Source organism: Sminthopsis crassicaudata, chromosome 3 (assembly GCF_048593235.1).
Source record: "Sminthopsis crassicaudata isolate SCR6 chromosome 3, ASM4859323v1, whole genome shotgun sequence".
Taxonomy (NCBI): Eukaryota; Metazoa; Chordata; class Mammalia; order Dasyuromorphia; family Dasyuridae; genus Sminthopsis; species Sminthopsis crassicaudata.
In genome coordinates, this window is record NC_133619.1 from 635,566,242 (window position 1) to 635,588,030 (window position 21,789).

The 21,789-nt window shown below is 49.4% G+C and overlaps 1 protein-coding gene across 6 annotated transcripts in view; it reads right to left on the bottom strand.

Moving 5' to 3' along the window:
• Nucleotides 1–10,832: 10,832 nt before the first annotated feature.
• TTLL10 (tubulin tyrosine ligase like 10) overlaps nt 10,833–21,789 on the bottom strand; it is a 58,083-nt gene continuing 47,126 nt past the window's right edge. For all 6 annotated transcript variants that reach the window (XM_074306634.1, XM_074306633.1, XM_074306635.1 and 3 more), the window contains 2 exons: nt 16,077–16,170; nt 10,833–11,605 (listed from right to left, as the gene is read on the bottom strand). In XM_074306634.1, coding sequence (XP_074162735.1) covers nt 10,890–11,605; nt 16,077–16,170 — 810 coding nt within the window. In that variant the 3' untranslated portion in view covers nt 10,833–10,889. The remainder of the gene's footprint in view (nt 11,606–16,076; nt 16,171–21,789) is intronic.

Consider the following 21,789-nt stretch of genomic DNA (forward strand, 5'->3'; position numbering starts at 1 on the left):
AGATTGAGCAAAGGTCATCGAATTTGGCAATTAGGAGATCACTGGTCACTTTGGCTAGAGCAATTTGCTGGAGGTCAGGTGCTGGATCACAGAGGGTTAAGAAGAGCATCAAAGAAGGGGAAGTGGAGGATGGAATTCTCAAGAAGTTTAGCCACAAAAGGCAGAAGAGGTATGGGACAATTATTAGCAAAGATGGAGGGATCAATTTTTTTTTTTTTGAAAAGGACCAGTGACAGGGGGTGATGTCCTGATTTGTGTGTGAATCTGGTCAATCATTGTCCTTTGTTCTTGAAAAAGTCCAAAATGACATCACTGTGTTAGAGTCGAGTTACAGTGTCCGACCATGGCTGATCAGCCCAATAGGAGCTCGGAAGGCTCTGCCACGGGGTGGACACAAATAGTCCCTATGAACACCCGGGGTGCTTCTCTAACTGCGCAGCCACTCCAATTCTGCTTTGCTCATAGAGCCCGGCACCTTCTCTGAGGAGGGCACGCCATGCTGGTGGTCCTGTACACATATCCCATATCATAGAGTCAATTCTAAAGTTCTTAAGAGACCCTGAGGGTGTCCTTGTATCGCTTCTTCTGACCACCTTGTGAGCACTTGCTCTCCATAAAACAATCTTTTTTTGGCAAGCGTATGTCTGGCATTCAAACAATGTGGCCGGCCCAACGGAGCTGTGCTCTCTGCAGTAGAGTTGGAATCCTTGGCCGTTTAGTCCTAGAAGGACCTCAGTGTCTCCTGCCAGGGGATCTTCAGGATCTACCCAAGACCTTTAAAATGGAAGCGAATAAGTTTCTTAGTATGACACTGGTAGACTGGCCAGGATTTCAGTGAGACAGAGATGCACAAAGCCAACGGCCTCATTCTCTCTTACAGAATCATGGAAACGTGAGAGCAAGACAAAAGTCAACATGGCTGGCGATGGTCTGAGTCAGTGGTCCTCAAACTTTTTAATTAGGGCCCAATTCCCTGTCCCTGGGAGGCCGGACTATAGTAAAAACAAAAGCTCACACTCTGTCTCTGCCCCTCAACCCCATAACCCGGTGGGCTGCATAAACGTCCTCAGAGGGCCGCATCATGCCCAAGGGCCGTAGTTTGAGAACCCCTGGTCTAAGTATACCTTTGGCATTTTACCAAGCTCTCCATGGCACCTGCTTCAGTCGCCTTCATTGCTGTTGGAACAAATTATTCTCCTTTACCCATTTCACCAGGGCAAGTCTTTCCAAACTTGGGGTAGACATCCCCCTAACTCACCGACGGGTCTGAGGCCCACTGGTTGTTCTCAGCCTGGGTTAGCCTCTCTACCAAAACTTTTTTTGTCTTTATTTTGTTGTTGTTCCTTACCAGGGGTGTGGCCATTGTACAAGCTATAATTTCTGGGAGTCACAGGAGGGAGTCGGGTGACAGGTGAATGAGCAGCCCCCAAAAGAGGGTCAGTAAGCCTTCCTAAAAGAGATTCTAGTCTTCCTTAAATAGCCAGTGGATAGGAGGAGACTGAAGATAAGAAAGTAGGGATGATAGAGGGGGCAATTCCCTCGGGAGGATGAGAACATGAAGAAGAGCCACATGCTCATCAGAAATTAGAAAGAAGGAGGAGATCGTGGGTAGTGATGTCTGACAGATGTGAGGTAAAAAGGAAAGGAAAAGGGGGTTCGCACAGAATGGCCTCAGTTTTTTCAGGAAAGTCTAAGGCGAGGTTCTTCACTAAGAGAGTGGAAGTACCAAGGGAGGCCTGAGGGGAGACAACGTTTGGAACAGCCTTTGTGGTGAGGGCAGAGTGAATATTTGCCTTGCTATGGTAAGGGTTTAGCCGAGTTGAGATAAAAACAAATTTGTAGCTGGTCCATCGAGAATGGTTTCATTATTTTCTTCGGGTCCATTTAACAGCATGTAAATAGAAGTGAAGGAGGAGGAGGGTGGGAGTAATCCAGGATTGGATGGACAATGATAGGACAAGGGGGAAGGGAATTCTAGTGTAGATAATAGTGTAGAGTTGAGCTGTTTCACCAAAGCTTCTGCTAAAAGGTGTCCAGGGACAGCCCGGATCCTTCTCAGACAGCCCATTCCACTTTGAGACACTCTCCTTGTTAAAAATTTCAGAGCAACAGACCCTAGAGAAATCCCTGCCCCCTCCAGCCAGAAGTCCAGAGATTAACCTGGGTTGGAGTGGGCAGTGTCTATGGTGGCGTGGTGCTTTATTCCCTCCATGTGGCAGCTGTGCATCTGGACCACGGAGGACCACAAGACTTCCCCCAGAGATTTCCAAATACAATCACTCACTTGCTCAGCATTTATCACAGGTTTACTATGTTAGGTACTAGAGATATAAAGAAGCACAATGATTCTTTACCCTCAAGAAGTTTAAGTTCAACAACATGTGCACTTGTGAGTGGATACAAAAATATATATGCAAGGAAAGACCTCATGTAGGAGGAGGTCCCTGAGCTGAGAGTGAAGGGAGCTCGGGGTTCTGAGTGACATGAGAAGGGAGAGAATTCAGGCTTGGGGAACAACAGCTTTTGGAAAGACTCTGGGAGTTGGGAGGTGATTCTCTAGACATCAGGCCAGACAGTTGGCTGGATTGTACAATGTTTGAAGTGGAGTGATATAAGTAAGCCAGGAAAGGCAATAAATGCCAGCAGAGGCAATAGGGAGCCACTGGGGGTGTTGGAGCAGAGGAGTAACAATGGTGAGATCTTAGCTTTAGCACTTTGGCAGCTGTGAAGGTGGACTGGAGAATGGTGAGAGCAAGGGGGAGGCTATTGCCATAATCCCAGTAAGGTGTGATGAGGGCCTGAGCTCAGGCAGTGGCTGAGAGAGTGAAGAGGAGGGGATAAATAAGAAAGAGGGAGAGGGAAAACTGAGAAGACCTGACAACTGATTGGATGTGATGGGAGAGGGGAGGGAGAGGAACTGATTGGAAGTAGTGGGACAGGGGGGAGAGAGAGAGAGAGGAGGCTGAGGGACTGGAAGGTCAGACAACTGGAGAGGGCATGGGAGAATCTGGTGCCTCCTTCTGCCCCCAATCTCCTTTCTTCATCTGTTTGTTTTTAACCAAGGCAGGATGGTACACTGAGGGTAAGATTGGCGATCTCCAGTTACGCCATGGAGACGAGTGTCTATACAGACAAGCTCGCTCCCATCCTAATCCTAGTTCTTTGAGAACTTCCATTTTCTGGTATCTGATTTTAGTTACGTTGGGTCTGATTAAGGTGGGACTTGATTCTAGCCTTGATCCCTTAGTTAGACTCAGACTGGGACTGTGTCGTTATTTTCTCCCTCCTCCCCAAGTCCACTCCTCACTCTGAACATTTGCCTGGGGGACCAGAAATCCAAGAGCTGTCCCAAGTCTATCACTTGTCCCTGTGAAGAATCGAAAGTCAATCCTGGAGGTCAGCCTGGAAAAGGAAGCCTCCAATAGAATGGGGATTGGGAGTTTCATTCCAAATGGCCCTTCCTGTTCTCTAAGGGTTGCCCAAGTCCAAGGGTTGTCCCCATCACTCACCAATACCCTGGCCGGCTCACATCTCCCTGGTCAGTTTGGGGATGAGTAGATCTTTCCTCTCTCCTTACAGAGGTCAGCCATTTCCTGGACGGGAGAGAAGAGGCAGGATTACCAACATAAAGTTTCTTTGTGTTCCTTCAGGGTAATTGCAGAAAGATGGCAGAAGGGGTGGACTGGGGACTGGATGTTCTCTTTCAGGGACAGCCTGGGAGTGCCAGCTAAAAGTATGGAATTCTCTTCCCTTCCTGGTGAGATGGAGCTCTTTCCCAAGTGAAAGATCCACACGCTCCCATTCTTCCTCCACTCAGAGAGCAAGAAAGGTGTCATTCCCCACACTTCCACACATTCCCTTATCTTGATTATCCAGCTCCATGACATTGTCTTTTTCCAAAGTCTGAAGGCGGACACCTCCAGTTTTCTTTGATTTTTTTTCCCTCCCTGACATCAGTTGCTGAATTCTGGGTATTTCCCCACCCCCAGCATCTCCATCATCTGAGTTCTCCATTCTATCCCTCATAGTCTCTAGTCTGCTACAGACCCTCACACTCTCATAGCAGAATCCTAGCTGGTTTCTGGGTCCTTTTGGTCTCCCTTGCTATCTTTCACATGATGTCAGTCATCTTCCTAAAACCCTGAACTGACTGTGGCACCTCAATGCCTTCTTCACTGGCATTGCCCACAGGGCTTAAGAGATGGACCGGTGGAACTTGAGTAGCCATATAATCCAAGTCAAAGGAATTCTGATAACACCCCCCCAAAAGGGTTGGCCAGTCACTGCTTGAAAACCCTCATGGAGGGGAAATCCATCACCTTATAGCTCCTTCCACCTGGATAGCTTGGAATCTTTCCCCTCTGCTCCTGAATCTGCCCTCTAAGGCCGAGTGGAAGACCTTCTACCACATACAATAGAGGCAGCAGAGTGGTACAGTGGATAGAGCACCAAGCCTGGAGTCAGGAGTATCTGAGTTCAAGCTTTTTCAGACACTTACTGTGTGAGCCTGGGCAGATCATTTAACCTTGTATGCCTTGGTTTCCTCATTTGTAAAATGAGCCAAAGAAGGAAATGGCATTGCCTACTAACACTTCATTTTCCCTTTTAAGTTCTTCCATGCACATCTCTTTTATACTTTTATTACTTTCTTAACTCTCTGTAGAACGGCTACTAATCTCTTTACTCAATTGAAACAGCTCTTTCCAAAGTTACCAACAATCTTTTAATTGACAAATTTAATGATCTATTCCCTCTTTTAGAAATTATTATTATTAAAGCCTTTTATTTTCAAAACATATGCATGGATAATTTTTCAGCCCAGAGGGAACTGCTAACAATGTCTGGTTCGGCTCCCCATCTCCCCTAAGGGCTCCCGGTCTTTCTGAGAAGTCAGGGGTGTGTCAACCTGTGTTGTGATTGAAGAAGAGAGATACCAGATGGCAAAGAGTCATCTGCACACAATAGCAAGTTGTTTATGTGGTCCCACTGATCAGTATATACTTAGCACATGCACACTGTTGCCTTGATTATATAAGGGTATGAGGGTATATAAGGGGGAGAGAATTTAGAATAAACGGCCTCCCATATTTCCACCATCCTCAGGAGTCTCGCCTCCACTAAGACGGTACCACCCTGGTGTGGGGGCTCTAGAAAGCACAGTATGTTTTGTCACCCCAATTTGGCGGTTCTAAAAAGCAGGATACAGCAGTCCCAGAAAGGAGATACTAAAATTAAGGCAGATTAAGTAGAGCTTCATGTAAAAGGCAAATTTTAGCTTAGTTTTGAAGGAAGCTAGGAGACATACATGAAGAGGGAAAGAATTCTGGGTATGGGGGAAAGCCCAGGAAAATTAAGGAGGGGCAGGGAGACGAAATGGAGCATCCGGAGGGAGGAAAAGCAAGGAGGGCAATTTGACTGGATTGTAGAGTCTGTGAAGGTGTAAGAAGACAGCAAGGTAGGAAGGGGCCAGGTTATGAAGGCCAGAGGATTTTATCTTTGATTCTGGAAGTAATACGAAACCATTGAAAATTTATTGAATTGGAGGTGAGAGGAGTAACATAGTCAGACTTGTGATTTAGGGAGATTTATTTAGAGAGAATGGATTGGAGTGGGGAAAGACTTGAGGCAGGAAAACCAAATAGCTAGCTATTCCAATAGAGTGAGGTCATAGAGATCTATACCAAGATGGCAGCACTGGAGCAAAGGGGGTGTATGGGAGAGAGATACTACAAAGGTAAAAATTGGCAGACTTTGACAACATTGGATATGGAGGAGGGAGGGAAGAGGGAGGAGTCAAGGATGACATCTAGTTTTTCATCCTGGATAATTGGGGAGTGTCCTTGAGAGTAATAGGAAAATTAGGAAGAGAGGAGAGTTGGGGTTGCAGGATGGATAACAATGAGTTGTTTTGAATATGTTGAGTTTAAGATTTCAATAGTAGGATACCCATTCTGAGATGTCCAAGGGACTCTGTTCCTGATATTCCCATGCTCCTCACCTTAAGTCTTGTCCATCCTTTCAAAACAATCACCTAGGAAGTCATTTTACCACAGCAATCATGCCTTCCAGTGGGAAGCTCCCATATCTTCCAGAAGGCCTTCCTTCTCCTTTTCACAGGCATCTAATTGTCCTAATTGAAACACAGGAGTCTTAGGAAGCCAAATCTACCCTCTGATCTGGGAAGTGTGTGTGTGTGTGTGTGTGTGTGTGTGTGTGTGTGTGTGTGTGTGTGTGTGTGTATGAGAGAGAGAGACAGATAGACAGATAAAGAGAAAAGAGAGAGACAGAGAGAGGAACATAAAGAAGAGAGGAAAGATACAGAGAGGGAAAGACAAAGTGAACTATAGAGAGATGGAGGCAGAGAAACTAAGAGAACCAGAGAGTCATAGAAGGACAGAAAGACAGACAGACAGAGAGAAAGAAAGAGAGAAAGGAAGGAAGGAAGGAAGGAAGGAAGGAAGGAAGGAAGGAAGGAAGGAAGGAAGGAAGGAAGGAAGGAAGGAAGGAAGGAAGGAAGGAAGGAAGGAAGGAAGGAAGGAAAGAAGGAAGGAAGGAAGGAAGGAAGGAAGGAAGGAAGGAAGGAAGGAAGGAAGGAAGGAAAGAAGGAAGGAAGGAAGGAAGGAAGGAAGGAAGGAAGGAAGGAAGGAAGGAAGGAAGGAAGGAAGGAAAGAAGGAAGGAAGGAAGGAAGGAAGGAAGGAAGGAAGGAAGGAAGGAAGGAAGGAAGGAAGGAAGGGAGAGGTCAGTCTCCTGAATGGCACCAGAACTAGAGGCTTTGGGAATCAGGTGAAGGCACTGGGAAGAGAAGATTCCAGGGAAAGGAAAGCATGTGGGTCTCCATGTATTTGAGGGTCTTGGGGAAGGATTCCCCTTGTTGGGCTTAGCTCTAGGGGGCAGATCTAGACCCGACGAGTAGAATCTGGAGAGACTTGGGTTCAGGTTCACTCTTGGGGAAAATCCTTAAGAATGAGAGACACCCAAAGCTGGTGCGGCTGCCTCCGGAGAGGTGGTGAGCCCCCACTGACTCGATTTCATTGCAGAGTCTTGCTCAGGAGGTGACTCTTCCAGTTCTGAGCTCCAGAGACCGCATGAACCTTCTCTCCCCGATGCTGATGCTGAGAATCTGTTCTGAGCCCATCCAGAACTAGGGACAGACACTCCAGGCCGGTGACTCTTGTCCGGAGATGGAACTAAAATGCAGCCACAGGGGCTGGGCCCCAGACCCTGACATCTGGCATGATTCCCAGCCTCCCTGGCTTTAGGGCACCTGCTCTTCTGCCCAGCCCTGGGGTCTCACCCACTCAGGGTCAGTCTCTCTCCTGGGCTGCCTTCCCATTGAGACAAGGCAGACCTTCTTTCCCCCTGCCCTCATCCCCCATGATGCACCTCACTTGGGGAGCCATGGCAAGAAGTACATACACTGGGATCTGTGCAGGATCAGCTGGGGGTGGGGGTGGAGAGCAGCCTTGAAGACATCTCATTATTGGCCATTGCCTACCAGCCCTACCCTGGTCCCTGAGAGAATCAGCTCCAGTTTTCTACTCTTTCCCTTCCCTTTCCACTACACCCTCTAAGAGTCTCCTGTTCTGGTACAGTGGAAAGATGGATCAAGGATTAAAGGACATGGGTTCAAATCCTATCTTGCACCGTACTGTGTATATGATTTGGAGCAAGTCACTGTCCCCATCTGAACCTCAGTTTTCTCATCTCTAAAATGGGGATGGGTTGGACTAAATAACCTTCAGAATCCCTTCCAACTCCAAACCCACTCTCTTAGATGATTCCCTGTTTTCTTCTGGCCTATTATGTACCCCCTGAAGCCCACTTTTCTCCCACTCAGCTCCTTCCCCAAGGTTGGTGCGGGTCACAGCTCCAGAGAAGATGGGCCACTAGATAGTCCAGCTCCCCCTCGCACATTTGCTTCATGGGACCAGGTCCGTCTCCTTCCTCCTGACTCTGTTCCCCCTCAGCCTTTGCCTCTTCCAAACACTGGCTTCCCAGTTCCCTGGCTTCTTCCACTCCCCGAACCTCTGCCTCCTATGCACCTGCCCATGAGCAGCAGAGGTGCCTTAGTGCCTGCCCTTCCTGCCCTGCCCTCCCTCATCTAGGACCATCTCCAGTCCTTCTGATCTATATCTGGCCACTGGTCCCAGGTGGCTCTGGAGGGGAAAGGGGGCAGGAGACCGTGCCCAGCCCAATTCACGGCATCCCCTACACCTCCTCCCTGATCATCTCTTCCCCAGGGACAATCCCCAGCTCCATCCTCATCCCTCTCTCCTCCTCCCTCACCAGCCTATGGAAAGCCTGAGGGAGGGGCTCAAATGAAGGGGCTGTAGGGCCCAGGCTAGCCCATCTCTGGGAGGCTCCTCCCAGGGCAGCCACCTGGGTGTGTGCCCAGGAGCATCAGACTTCCTCTAGGTGACTCAGAGGAGCTGGAATCAATGCGGGACATTGTAGAGAGTAAGGGGGTATCCAAAGAAACTCTAGGGCTTTATTCTTTATAAATGAAGCAAGTAGAGATTTGAATCCAGATCCTATGCCTTCAAAGCCAGCGCTATCTTTCCACCATATTATGTCACTAGACCCCGACATCCCTTTTGTTGGCTTTATAATTATTTGAAATGCAAAATTTTACACTTTAGAAATATTTACAGAATACTTTAAATTTCAATATATTTTATTGTTTTCTATATTAATATATTACCTTATATATTGATATATTTAATTTAAATTTTAGTATATTTTACTATTAGTATATTTTAAAATGTAATGTTTCTATTTTTATCGAAAATTTTTCCACATCATTCAAATTTCCCGATTCCTTTTTCTGATTAACAAGCAATTTTTTTTCCACCACCACCCAGAAAGAAAAAACCCTCGAAACAAATTTGTACAGCCCAACAAAATTATTTCCCCATTGAAGGCCTTGTAATATTTTGTGAATATTAGCATGCATGTTTCCCCTTCTCGTTATATAACCAACGTGTCTCCTTTTCTGGGCATGTCATATGTCCATTTTAAAGATAAAGAAACTGAGGTGGAGAGATAGGGGATTTACTAGTACCACACATTTCTCTGATGTTCTCAAGACCACGTAGTAAGGGAGAAAGAGCATGGCCTCTGGAGGTCAAATATAGCCTCGAATCTAATTTCCTAGGGGATTGTGGACAAATATTTAATCTTGGGTCTCAGTTTCTTCAATTGTAGAATGAGGGGGTTGAACTGGGTGTCCCCTAAGCCTGAGGGGCCTACACCCACAGGGGTGGGGTCTGGGCAGATTTTCTTTATGGGAAGGGGGTTATTTACCTTCCATCTTGTGGACTTGAAACACCTGGCATTTTGGCTTAGCCTAGAATGAAATGGGATGGACATCCTTGTCTCCCACTGGCCAAGCCAAGGTGGTGAGAGAGCCCAATGGGGGCTGGCGGGTGGAAGGAGCCAGGGGTTGGAGGAAAACCAGTGAGGGAGCTGAGGATTCTAAGAACCCACCGTCCTCTCCTGAGCTGTTACCCATTAGTCTTCCTCCCACACTCCAGTTCTGGCCAATTCTTTGTCCCTCCGTCTCTGACCTTCCCAGTCATGTCCCATACTGGGAACATCCTCCCCATTTTCTCTCTTGGAGCTTCCTAGCTTCTCTCCCTCAGATTCTCTTCCTCTCCAGCTCTTTCTGCCACTTGGGCCCTTGTCCTGTCTCTGAAACAGTTTGTCTACCCGTCACTTAACCTCGGTTTCCTCATCTGTAAAAAGTGATGGCAGCTCCCTCCCAGGATTGTTAATCGAGAACTGTAAAGCCCTTAGCCCAGTGCCTGGCACACAGTAGGTGCTTATACCATTTCCCCTCCCTGATCTGATAAAACTACGAGTTATCCATTTTATGAAGCAGCCAGTGCTTGCCTTGCCCTTTGCTGCCCGAGGTTAAGCCCCTTAAAGGCAGGAACTGTTTGGCTTTTGCCAAGTGACTTGTCACGGAACTTAGCCCTCTCCTCTCCTCAGATTTCTTTGCTTTTACACACTAATTCTTGATTCTTTAATATGTTTATCCCCAGTACTTGGCAGAAAGCCTGGCACATAGTGGGCTCTCCTAAGTGGTGAATGTGTAAATGGATCAAGTCTCAATGACTGGGGACGTGCTTGTCAAACTGCTCATGGGAGGCCCTCCACCTGTCCACGATTCTAGCCCCCAGGCCTAGTACCTGCACCCCTGTCACCCCTGTGGTACAGCCTCAGCTTCCCCCTCCACCACCCATGCTCCCAAAGCCCTGACTATCAGCCAAAGGCACGGGCAAACGCCCCAAATTCCCTCCTCTCTTTACTCATGCCTGATGCATGATGGGATACTCGGGAGCCAATACCTCTCTTCTCATCAACCAGTTCCAGATCTCAGTGCATATAAGCCCCTAATACCGCTGCCCCCTCCCCAGCACACCTGACCCCAAGCTCCAGATGTCACCGGCTCCCCTAGTGTGGAGCACAAATACACCTCTGCTCCTTTCATTCTCCCCAGACCCCACTTTAACAATCTTTGTCCTCAGTCTCGTAGCCCTTCCCTCAGCTCGAGCCCTGACCCTTTGGCTGAATCCAAGTCTTGCTCCCCATTTTAATCCCCGCCTCTATTTTATCCCCCTGCACCTCATAGTCCCCCCAAACCTCCCCATGCCCCGCTGCTGCTCTGCTCTCCTGTGTGTTCCAGAGCCACCACTGGCTAGGGGGACGGTACCCCCCGGGGGAGGTGTGGTGGGGAGGGGGCAGGAGAGTCAATGATTAGTGGGTTTATAGCAAAGTAATTTTTATAAATTGGTCAGCCTAGAAAAGGGTGAGATACGTACGTCACAGATGTGGGTATATGGGCCTTTATGGAATCACTCTGTACATGTCAACACCCCAGGCACGGCTATGAACCCCTATAGCCCAAGTCCTTGCGTTCATACTCTGGGAGACCCAGGAAGGAATCGAGGGTGGAGTCCTGGACCTCAGAAAGGTTGGGGGTGTCAAAGGAAGGAATGGGCTCTGCAGAGGGGAAGCTTAGAGACAGCATCCGGGATGGATAGAGAGGCAAGAAGAGATCATTGCTGGCCATTAGGGGCGGCTCCATGTCCAGAGCTCCCTGGAACCAAAAGTCAGAGGAGTTGGAGGCGAGTGGCCGGAGGAGGGTAAACATGTGACTTGGGGGGTCGGCAACTGCCTCGGGCTCCTCTGGTAAGGTGTTGTGGGGGGGCGGGGGCTGGACAGGCTCCTGGATCTGGGCCGGGGGCTGGGCCTTCACCGTGGAGTGTGGACTGGACTGATGCAAAGCAGACTTGGGGTGGACAGGCACCGGGGGGGCCGACAGGCCCGTTCGCTTCAGAGAGGGCTTGGCGGACTCCGGCTTCTTCGAAGACCTGTCTGAGGCCTTGGCTGGACTGGAGCCTGTGGTGGAAGACAGCAGGTTCATGGCCTGGTAGGACGGCTCACAGCTCAGCTTCAGAGGCCGTGATGGGCTCCGTAAGCGGATGGACCGGGGCCATATGTCATCCTCACCGCTGTGCAAAAGCACAAAATTGCGCTGGCTCAGAAGAGGAAACATCCTTTCTGTTCGGAGGCTCTTGTGGAAGGTCTCCAGAGCGAGATCTGCAATGGGAGAGGGGGAGGCTCAGACCCCTGAGATGGGGCTCGGAAAGCTTTTACACTGGGTCAGGGGCCAGAGGAACACAGGCCCGACAAAGAGTCACAGACCTGCACATCTGGTCCTTGGGACAGAGGAACACAGGCCCAAACACCTGAGTCTGGGGGCAAAAGGCCACAGATCTGAACATCTGGGCCTTGGGTCAGAGACACACAGGCCTACACATCTGGGCCTTGGGACAGAGGAACACAGGCCTGCACATCTGGGCCTTGGGACAGAAGAACACAGGCCTACACATCTGGGCCTTGGGACAGAAGAACACAGGCCTGCACATCTGGGCCTTGGGACAGAAGAACACAGGCCTGCACATCTGGGCCTTGGGACAGAAGAACACAGGCCTGCACATCTGGGCCTTGGGACAGAAAAACACAGGCCTGCACATCTGGGCCTTGGGACAGAGAGACACAGGCCTGCACATCTGGGCCTTAGGACAGAAGAACACAGGCCTGCACATCTGGGTCTTGGGACAGAGGAACACAGGCCTGCACATCTGGGCCTTAGGACAGAAGAACACAGGCCTGCACATCTGGTCCTTGGGACAGAGAGTCACAGGCCTGCACATCTGGGCCTTGGAACAGAGAGTCACAGGCCTGCACATCTGGGCCTTGGAACAGAGAGTCACAGGCCTGCACTTCTGGGCCTTAGGACAGAAGAACACAGGCCTGCACATCTGGTCCTTGGGACAGAGAGTCACAGGCCTGCACTTCTGGGCCTTGGGAGAGTCACAGGCCTGTACATCTGGTCCTTGGGACAGAGAGTCACAGGCCTGCACTTCTGGTCTCTGGGACAGAGAGTCACAGGCCTGCACTTCTGGGCCTTGGGAGAGAGTGTCACAGGCCTGCACATCTGGTCCTTGGGACAGAGAGTCACAGGCCTGCACATCCGGGCCTTGGAACAGAGAGTCACAGGCCTGCACTTCTGGGCCTTGGGAGAGAGAGTCACAGGCCTGCACATCTGGGACCCATGATTAGAGGAACATAGGCCCAAACACCTGGGCTTGGGGGCAAAAGGCCACAGATCTGAACACCTGGCCCTTGCAACAGAGACACAGGCCTGCACATCTGGTACTTGGGACAGAGAGTCACAGGCCTGCACATCTGGGCCTTGGGACAGAGAGTCACAGGCCTGCACATCTGGGCCTTGGGACAGAGAATCACAGGCCTGCACATCTGGGCCTTGGGAGAGAGGGTCAGGACTGCACATCTGGTCTCTGGGACAGAGAGTCACAGGCCTGCACTTCTGGGCCTTGGAACAGAGAGTCATAGGCCTGCACTTCTGGTCCTTGGGACAGAGGGCCATAGGCCTGCACATCTGGGCCTTGGGACAGAGAATCACAGGCCTGCACATCTGGGCCTTGGGAGAGAGGGTCAGGACTGCACATCTGGTCTCTGGGACAGAGAGTCACAGGCCTGCACTTCTGGGCCTTGGAACAGAGAGTCATAGGCCTGCACTTCTGGTCCTTGGGACAGAGAGTCACAGGCCTGCACATCTGGGCCTTGGGACAGAGGGCCATAGGCCTGTACATCTGGTCCTTGGGACAGAGAGTCACAGGCCTGCACATCTGGGCCTTGGGACAGAGGGCCATAGGCCTGTACATCTGGTCCTTGGGACAGAGAGTCACAGGCCTGCACATCTGGGCCCCAGGATCAGAGAAACATAGGCCCAAACACCTGGGCTTGGGGGCAAAAGGTCACAGATCTGAACACCTGGGCCTTGGAACAGAGACACAGGCCTGCACATCTGGGCCTTGGGACAGAGAGAGACAGGCCTGCACATCTGGTCCTTGGGACAGAGGGCCATAGGCCTGCACATCTGGTCCTTGGGACAGAGAGTCACAGGCCTGCACATCTGGGCCTTGGGACAGAGGGTCAGGACTGCACATCTGGTCTCTGGGACAGAGAGTCACAGGCCTGCACTTCTGGGCCTTGGAACAGAGAGTCATAGGCCTGCACTTCTGGTCCTTGGGACAGAGAGTCACAGGCCTGCACATCTGGGCCTTGGGACAGAGGGCCATAGGCCTGTACATCTGGTCCTTGGGACAGAGAGTCACAGGCCTGCACATCTGGGCCCCAGGATCAGAGAAACATAGGCCCAAACACCTGGGCTTGGGGGCAAAAGGTCACAGATCTGAACACCTGGGCCTTGGAACAGAGACACAGGCCTGCACATCTGGGCCTTGGGACAGAGAGAGACAGGCCTGCACATCTGGTCCTTGGGACAGAGGGCCATAGGCCTGCACATCTGGTCCTTGGGACAGAGAGTCACAGGCCTGCACATCTGGGCCTTGGGACAGAGGGCCATAGGCCTGTACATCTGGTCCTTGGGACAGAGAGTCACAGGCCTGCACATCTGGGCCCCAGGATCAGAGAAACATAGGCCCAAACACCTGGGCTTGGGGGCAAAAGGCCACAGATCTGAACACCTGGGCCTTGGAACAGAGACACAGGCCTGCACATCTGGGCCTTGGGACAGAGAGACACAGGCCTGCACATCTGGGCCTTGGGACAGAGAGACACAGGCCTGCACATCTGGTCCTTGGGACAGAGGGCCATAGGCCTGCACATCTGGTCCTTGGGACAGAGAGACACAGGCCTGCACATCTGGGCCTTGGGACAGAGGGCCATAGGCCTGCACATCTAGTCCTTGGGACAGAGGGCCATGAGCCTGCATATCTGGGCTCTGGGACAGAGAATTGCAAACTGTGGCACTTGGGCCTTGGATTCTCAAATACTCATAGGCTGGCCACTGTAATGGGGAAAGGATAGGAAGTGAGCTAAGAGGAAGAGCTCAAAGCGATGTCCTGTGAGCACAGGCCACCACAGACTGGGGGATTTACTAGAGGTGGGTCCTTCCTGAGTTCTGCTGGACCTGTGGGGACGCTCTGAGTGCCCAGTGGGAGAGAGGGGCTCCGAAGTTGGTCAGGGAGAGGCTTATGTGGCCAGGGAGGCTCTGAGCTTTGGACAAAGATTAACAGAGGGTCAGAGACATCACTTGGGAGGAGAATGGGCGATCCCAAGTCCCAGAGACTTAGTATTGAAAGGGACTCCAGCATCACTCCCTGACTGACAGCCCCCCTCTCTCCATCCCCTCTGAAAGAACTGATCTGGCCTCCACTCCCAGCACTCCGGAGGCCCTGCCTTCCATTTCTGAAAGGCTCTTGTTGGCTTTCCTTTCATCTCTCTAAATCTGTCCCTTTACAGGGCCTCCTCTTCCTGATTCTAATCCACTTGATCCCCTAGATCACAAGCTTCTTTCTCTTCTCTGACCTAAACACGGCCAGTTCCTTGGCCTTATTTCTAACAGGACATGGGCCAGAGTCCCTTCACCATCCTGATTGGCTTCCTTGAGACTCCTCCGTCGTCCTCCTAAGGGCAACATTCTGGTTCCGGCCCGATCGGGGCAGGGCAGCGGCCGGCCAGGACTGAGGGCTAAAACTTGGGGATGGCGGGTTAGGGAATGAGGGAGGGGCAGAAGACTGCAGGGATGTGAGTTAGGAGTAGAGATAAGGTGATCAGGGGAGTTCAGGGTTTGTGGCCAAGGCAGACAGATCCAGAGTTCAGGAAGGGGGAGGAGGTCGGACTCTGGAGCTAAGACGGACAAATAGGGGCCCAGGCCGGAGCCAACTTAAGCCAAGGGACTCAGGGTGGGGCCCAAGGTTGTCAGAGGACTGAGACTTCAGAGGGGCAGAGAAGGTCAGGATTCCGAAGGGCAAGGAGGGACCGGGAGCGTCCCTAGATTCAAATCTGGCCTCAGACACTTTTTAGCTATGTCCTGGCAAGTCACTTCCCCTCAGTTTCCTCATCTGATCAGAGATCAGAGCTGAGGTCCTGAACTGAATCCAGGGTTCTACATGGGATATGAACCAGGCAGAGAACAGCGGGACGAAGGGGTAAGGTAGAGGCAGAAATGGTCAGGGCTGAGGGGAAAACAGCCCAAGGCCCAGCACTAGTAAGAGCAGATGGGAGCTCAGGTTTTGGGGAGACCGAGAAGTAGGCAGAGGGGCTCTGAGATCAAGATGGAAGGGGTGGATCGAAACTGGAGACCGAGGTGGTCAGGAGAGGCTCAGGGTTAGGGAGGGAGGGCAGCACCCAGGCTGGGGGCTCAGGAGGCAGATCGGGCTGATGGCTTATCCAGGCAGAGCAGTTGAAGACTCAGAGCTAGGGAAGTAGGGATAAGTCCCAGCTTGGATTTAAAGCAGGGGCTGTAAGCCTGAGAAAGGTGGGCCAAGGCAGGTAGGAGCCATGGTGGGTAGCGGGGTTCCAGGCTGGGAATTAAAGTATGTACTTTAGCACTTAGTAAGAACATAACAGAGGGGCTCAGAGCTAAAGTGCACAGAGGGCACTCAGGGCTAACGACTAGAGAGCTTGTGGTCAAGTCTGAAGTGGCTGAACATCTCTAGACTGGGACGTCCCTTACCCAAAGTCTCATGGACCACTCTGGGTACGACTTCCTTCAAGACCTCACAGTTGGTATGTAAGGCAGGGTTGGAGTTCATTTCCAGCAGCCATACCTGGAAAAAAAAAAGGATAATTTTGTGTGCACAGCTCTTGGAGACAGCTTAAGGGCAGACTGGGATATACAGGAGCTCAAGGACGAAAAAATGGGGCAAATGTATCCATGTGCACATATACTTAGCTGGGTAACCATGAGTAAGTCGTTTGTTTTTCTTTAGAATTAAATCTGTAAAATGGGCATATCTCATTTTATATTTAATTATGTATACACATGAATAAGTCATTTCTTTTTTAGATTTAAATCTGTAAAATGAGCACATCCTATATATATATATATATATATATATATATCTATAAAATATATATATATATATATATATACACACATTTATATGTGCATATATATGCATACACATAGGGGACACAGAAGACAGAGTGCTGGACCGCAAGTTAGGAAGCCTCATCATTCTGAATTCAAATCTGGCCTCAGATGCTTTTTAGCTGTATATCTCATTTTATATTTAATTATGTATACACATGAATAAGTCATTTCTTTTTTAGATTTAAATCTGTAAAATGAGCTACTATATGTATGTATTCCATATTTCCACAAACATACATGTGCACATGCACATATTTATACTATATAGCCACACATGCATGTACACATATGCATTGTTGTATGTGCATATAAACATGTCAACATAACACTTGTCTCACAAGGCTCCTTTGTGAGGAATAAATTTGATAATGCATATAAAACACTTTACGAACTTTAAGATCAGGCACTTAGAAGAGAGCCCTCTGAGGTCATCTAGTCTACCCCGCCAGTTTATTTTCACTAAAAAAAATCATGATAGATATCTTCATTATCCAACATAAGGGAAATGTCTTCTCTCCCCCTGCCAAAGAGTCAGCGCTCTTATAATTTTAAAAAACTACTGCCAAGAAGCCAGCAAGTCAACCCATACATCAACTAACCATACATCAACATCTGATTTTATATATATATATGTATATATATATATAGAGAGAGAGAAAGACAGAAAGAGACAGAGAGAGAGAAAGACAGAAAGAGAAAGAGGAGAGACAGAGAGAGAGATAAAGAGAGAAAGAAAGAAAAAGAGAGACAGAGAGAGAAAGAAAGAAAGAGAAAGAAAGAAAAAGAGAGAAAGAGACAGAGAAAAAGAGAAAGAAAGAAAAAGAGAAAGAGAGAAAGGAAAAGAGAAAGAAAGAAATAGAGATAAAGAAAAAGAGAGAGAAAGAAAGAAAAAGAAAGAAAGAAAAAGAGAGAGAAAGAGACAGAGACAGAGAAAGAAAAAGACAGAAAGAGACAGAGAAAAAGAAAAAGAGAGACAGAGAGACCAAGAGACAGAGACAGAAAGACAGAGAGAAAGAAAGAAGAAGAAGAAGAGAGAGAGAGACAGAGAGACAGAGACAGAGAGACAGAGAGAGACAGAGACAGAGACAGAGAGAGAGAGAGAGAGAGAGAGACAGAGAGACAGAGAGACAGAGAGAGACAGAGACAGAGAGAGACAGAGACAGAGAGACAGAGAGAGACAGAGACAGACAGAGAGAGAGAGACAGAGAGAGAGACAGAGAGACAGAGAGAGAGAGAGAGAGAGAGAGAGAGAGAGAGAGAGAGACAGAGAGAGAGAGAGACAGAGAGAGACAGAGAGACAGAGAGACAGAGAGAGACAGAGACAGAGAGAGACAGAGACAGAGAGACAGAGAGAGACAGAGACAGAGAGAGAGAGAGAGAGAGACAGAGACAGAGAGAGACAGAGACAGACAGAGAGAGAGAGACAGAGAGAGAGACAGAGAGACAGAGAGAGAGAGAGAGAGAGAGAGAGAGAGAGAGAGACAGAGAGAGAGAGAGAGAGAGACAGAGAGAGAGAGAGAGAGAGAGAGAGAGAGAGAGAGAGAGAGAGAGAGAGAGAGTGAGTGTTCCGTATCCATAGTCTCCCACTCTTGCTAATAAGGGAGCAGCCATTCTTAGAACTCTTCCTTGGGGCCGGCTCTATGGTTCAGCCATTTTCAGTCATGTCCAACACTTCCCAACCCCATTTAGGGAAACTGAGGTTCACAGTCACACAGATAGTTGAGTGTCCAATGCAGGAGTGGAACCCAAACTCCCGAGCCTGCCCTCTTTAAGTCTGTGACATCTCCCCATCCTCCTAGCTTTGGAGCTCTCTCCAATCCAGTGAGACCTGGACCAATTATTTGGACTTAATTCTAAGAACCGCTGGTGTCTGGTGTCAGGGGTGACCGTGGAACCCGGCTGTTCTAAAAGCGCAGTGCTCTTTCCAAGCCAACAAGGAACGGTGCCTTCAAATTCAACTACGGAGGAACTCTGGCCAATTCCACCAGCAGCCGGGGAGCAGTCCGGGCCCAGCCCAAGGGGGCAAAGCCCCTGAGAGCCCGGCCTCCTTGGTACCTGCTCTTACCACCGAGACGCCAGCAGAGGGCGTCCCAACCTCACGGAAAGTCCCAGGGAAGCCAGCGGCCGCTGTGCTCAGGCCATATTATATACTGGTTTATTTGAGAACATTTGTCCCGTCCCACCTCTCCGATTAAAATGTAGGATCCTTGTGGGCAGAAATTATTCTCTTTCTTTTTAAAAATAATTCTTATAGCCACATTACCTAGCACAGTCCCTGACACATTATACATGTTTGACAATGTTTTCTTTTTTTTTTCCCTGAGGCTGGGGTTAAGTGACTTGCCCAGGGTCACACAGCTAGGAAGTGTTAAGTGTCTGAGACCAGATTTGAACTCGGGTCCTCCTGAATTCAGGGCTGCCCCCCAATGTTTGACAATGTTTATGTATTGCCCGCCCAGCCTAGATTGGTCTGGTCAGGGCCTTTGGGGATGGGCTGCAGGGACCTGATGTCCTGGAGATCATAATTAGCAGCTAATTGGGAAATGAGGGAGTGGAAATTAAAATGTAGCATCCTGGTGGACAGGGATTATTTTCTTCTAAAAATTTTTTTTATACCCACAGTGCCTAGCACAATCTCTGGCACATTACAGATAATGCTTGTTGAATGAATAAATGAATGGACTAATGAACTTAAATATTGCCCAATCTAGACGGACCCGGCCGGTGTCTTTGGGGTGGGCTGCAGGGACCTGGAGTCCTGGGGATCATAATCAGCAGCTACCTGGGTTATGGAGTAGTGGTAGTTTCTGACCGGAGTCCCTTGTGCGGTCCCAGAAGGAATAGTTGCCCAGTGTCATTCCTGGTCACTGACCTCGCACCAGGCCCGATGAGAACATGGCAGGAGTTCTCATGTACAAAACCCTCACCCGGCGGTCAGCTCAGGGAACTCGTGAAACTCTGTCACTTTGTCTCAGCGTCCTGCCCACAGCAGGACTGGAGGCCCCTTAATGTTGACATCAGACACTCATCCGGCCACTTAAGGTTTGCAAAATGCTTTTGACATGATCTCATTTGATTCTCAGAAGTCATCAAGTCCAAAACAACATATATATATATATGTATATATATATAATTATATTGTATATTATATATCTTGGAAAACATGACATATTAATATATATTTATGTGGTATGACATATGCACACACACATATATATGTATATATAGCATATGTATATAGTATATATTATATACTACATATATATATTATATGCTACATATTTACATATATATACATACATACACACACACACACATATATATACACACATACATATACCTATCTAGGATATATGTGTATAGTAGCCATGCCATGTTTTCCAATTCCAAGCCAATGACCTTTCTAGCGAACCTCCCATCTTCCCAGTGAGGAGAATTTGTCCAGTACGGGACAGTTGGATCACAACATCCAGACAAGAGGCCTTGACTTTTATGTGCTCTCTCAGGAGCGAGCCATCTGGCCAATCAGGGCGGTTTCTCAAAGCATCTGGTACTTTGTGATGGGGTCTCAGCAAACAGGAGGATACAGCACAGAGACCCAGTGCAGCCCTGTCCCTAGTAGGAAATGGTCTCTCTCCTTCCTGTCCCCCCCTGCCCTGTCCTCCAGGTTAATCAGATCATAGACTTAGGGCTGAGAGGGGCCTGAGGGGTCTCACTGAGTCCAACTTCTGCATTTTATGGCTGATTTTCCCAGGGTCACACAGCTGGATAATTTCTGAAGTCAGATTTGCAATCAGATCCTCCAGTTCTCAGGGAATCGTACCCAATGTGATCGAGGTCCTTTCTCCCCATCTCCACCTAGTATTGTTTTCTATTTTCTCCTTGGATGCTTCTCTGAGTCCTAGATGTGAATGCTCCCCTTGCCTCTCCTGGTTTCCCAGAGCTCCTGGGAACTGCCCCTTGATCCTCCCTTCTTTTTTTGCTTCCTTCCTTCTTTTCTTCCTGTTTCCATCTTTCCTTCCTTCCTTCCTTTCCTTTGTTATTTCTTTTCCCTTTCCCTCCTTCCTTGCTTTCTTCCCTTCTACCTTTTCTCCTTCCCTTCTTCCCTCATTCTTTCCCTTCCTCCTTCTTCCTTCCTTCCCACCCCCACTGTCCAGGGAATCTCTTCCTCCTTTCTCCCTCTCCCTGAGGAATTATGGGAGGCTAAGACCCAGAGGCCCCTTAAAGTTCTCATCAATGAGGAAGTCACAGCCAATGAGATGCCATTATTACCCCTACCCACCCACTTTATAGGAGAGAAAACTGATCAGTTTGCCCACAGAGTCACATGGAGAGTAAGTGATTGAGTTAGGATTTGAATTCAGATCTTCTGGACTCCATAACCCGTGCTCTGTGCATTATGGCACCATCTAGACATCAGTTCCAGTCTTGTTTTCTGGCTCTCAAGTCCCATAAATCTTCCTTTTTTGGGAAGAGTTCCAGCTTTTGATCAGACTTTTACAAAAACCTACCAATGCAGCAACCTCTCCAGCCTAAAGGGACACATGTCAGGCTTGAAACCATCTGCCTTTCCCTTCTCCTACTTACTTACTCTCTGTGTGACCCTGAGCAAACAACGTCTCTCCCAGGGGCCTCAGTTTTCTCCTCTGTAAAATGGGAGGGTTAGACTACCTTGAGCTCTACTTCCAGCTGCGAACCCCTGACCCTAACTTTTGATAAAATGAGAGGGTTGGAGTGATGATGAATGGACACATTACAGATCCCAGTTAGAGCCAGGAGGGGACCTTGGAAGTCACCGAACCCCTCTCCTTCGTTTTACTGATCAGGAAACTGAGGCAAGTCCCACCGGGGAATAAGGAGCAGAAGCCCTGGGTGTCCTGGTTTCCAGCAGGGGGCTCTCCCCTGTACTTTCCCAGGCCCCAGTAAGGTGAGGGACGGGATTTCTCCAGAAGCCCAGAGGAGGCCCAGAGGGAAGGTGTGTTCTGAAAGCCAGCCAAGCCCCCCAGACGGAGCCGGGCCCCTGCCAGACTCACTGAAACCCTTACTGAGCCCCCTAGGAGGGTCCCCACCTGACACTGGATCTTCCCCTCCCCCAGCCAGAGGCTAGCAGGAGAGAGGAGGGGAGGCGGGGGTTGGTGGGCCCCCACCCCAGACACAATGGATTGGGAAACCAGAGCGGGCGGCCCCTCGGCCCAACAAAGCAGGGTATTATGCCAGGCCGGCAGGGCCGTGAGCAAAGGTCTCTCCCCAGCCAGGCCTGGGATTGACTGCTGCCCCTTGGCCCTGCCCCCCA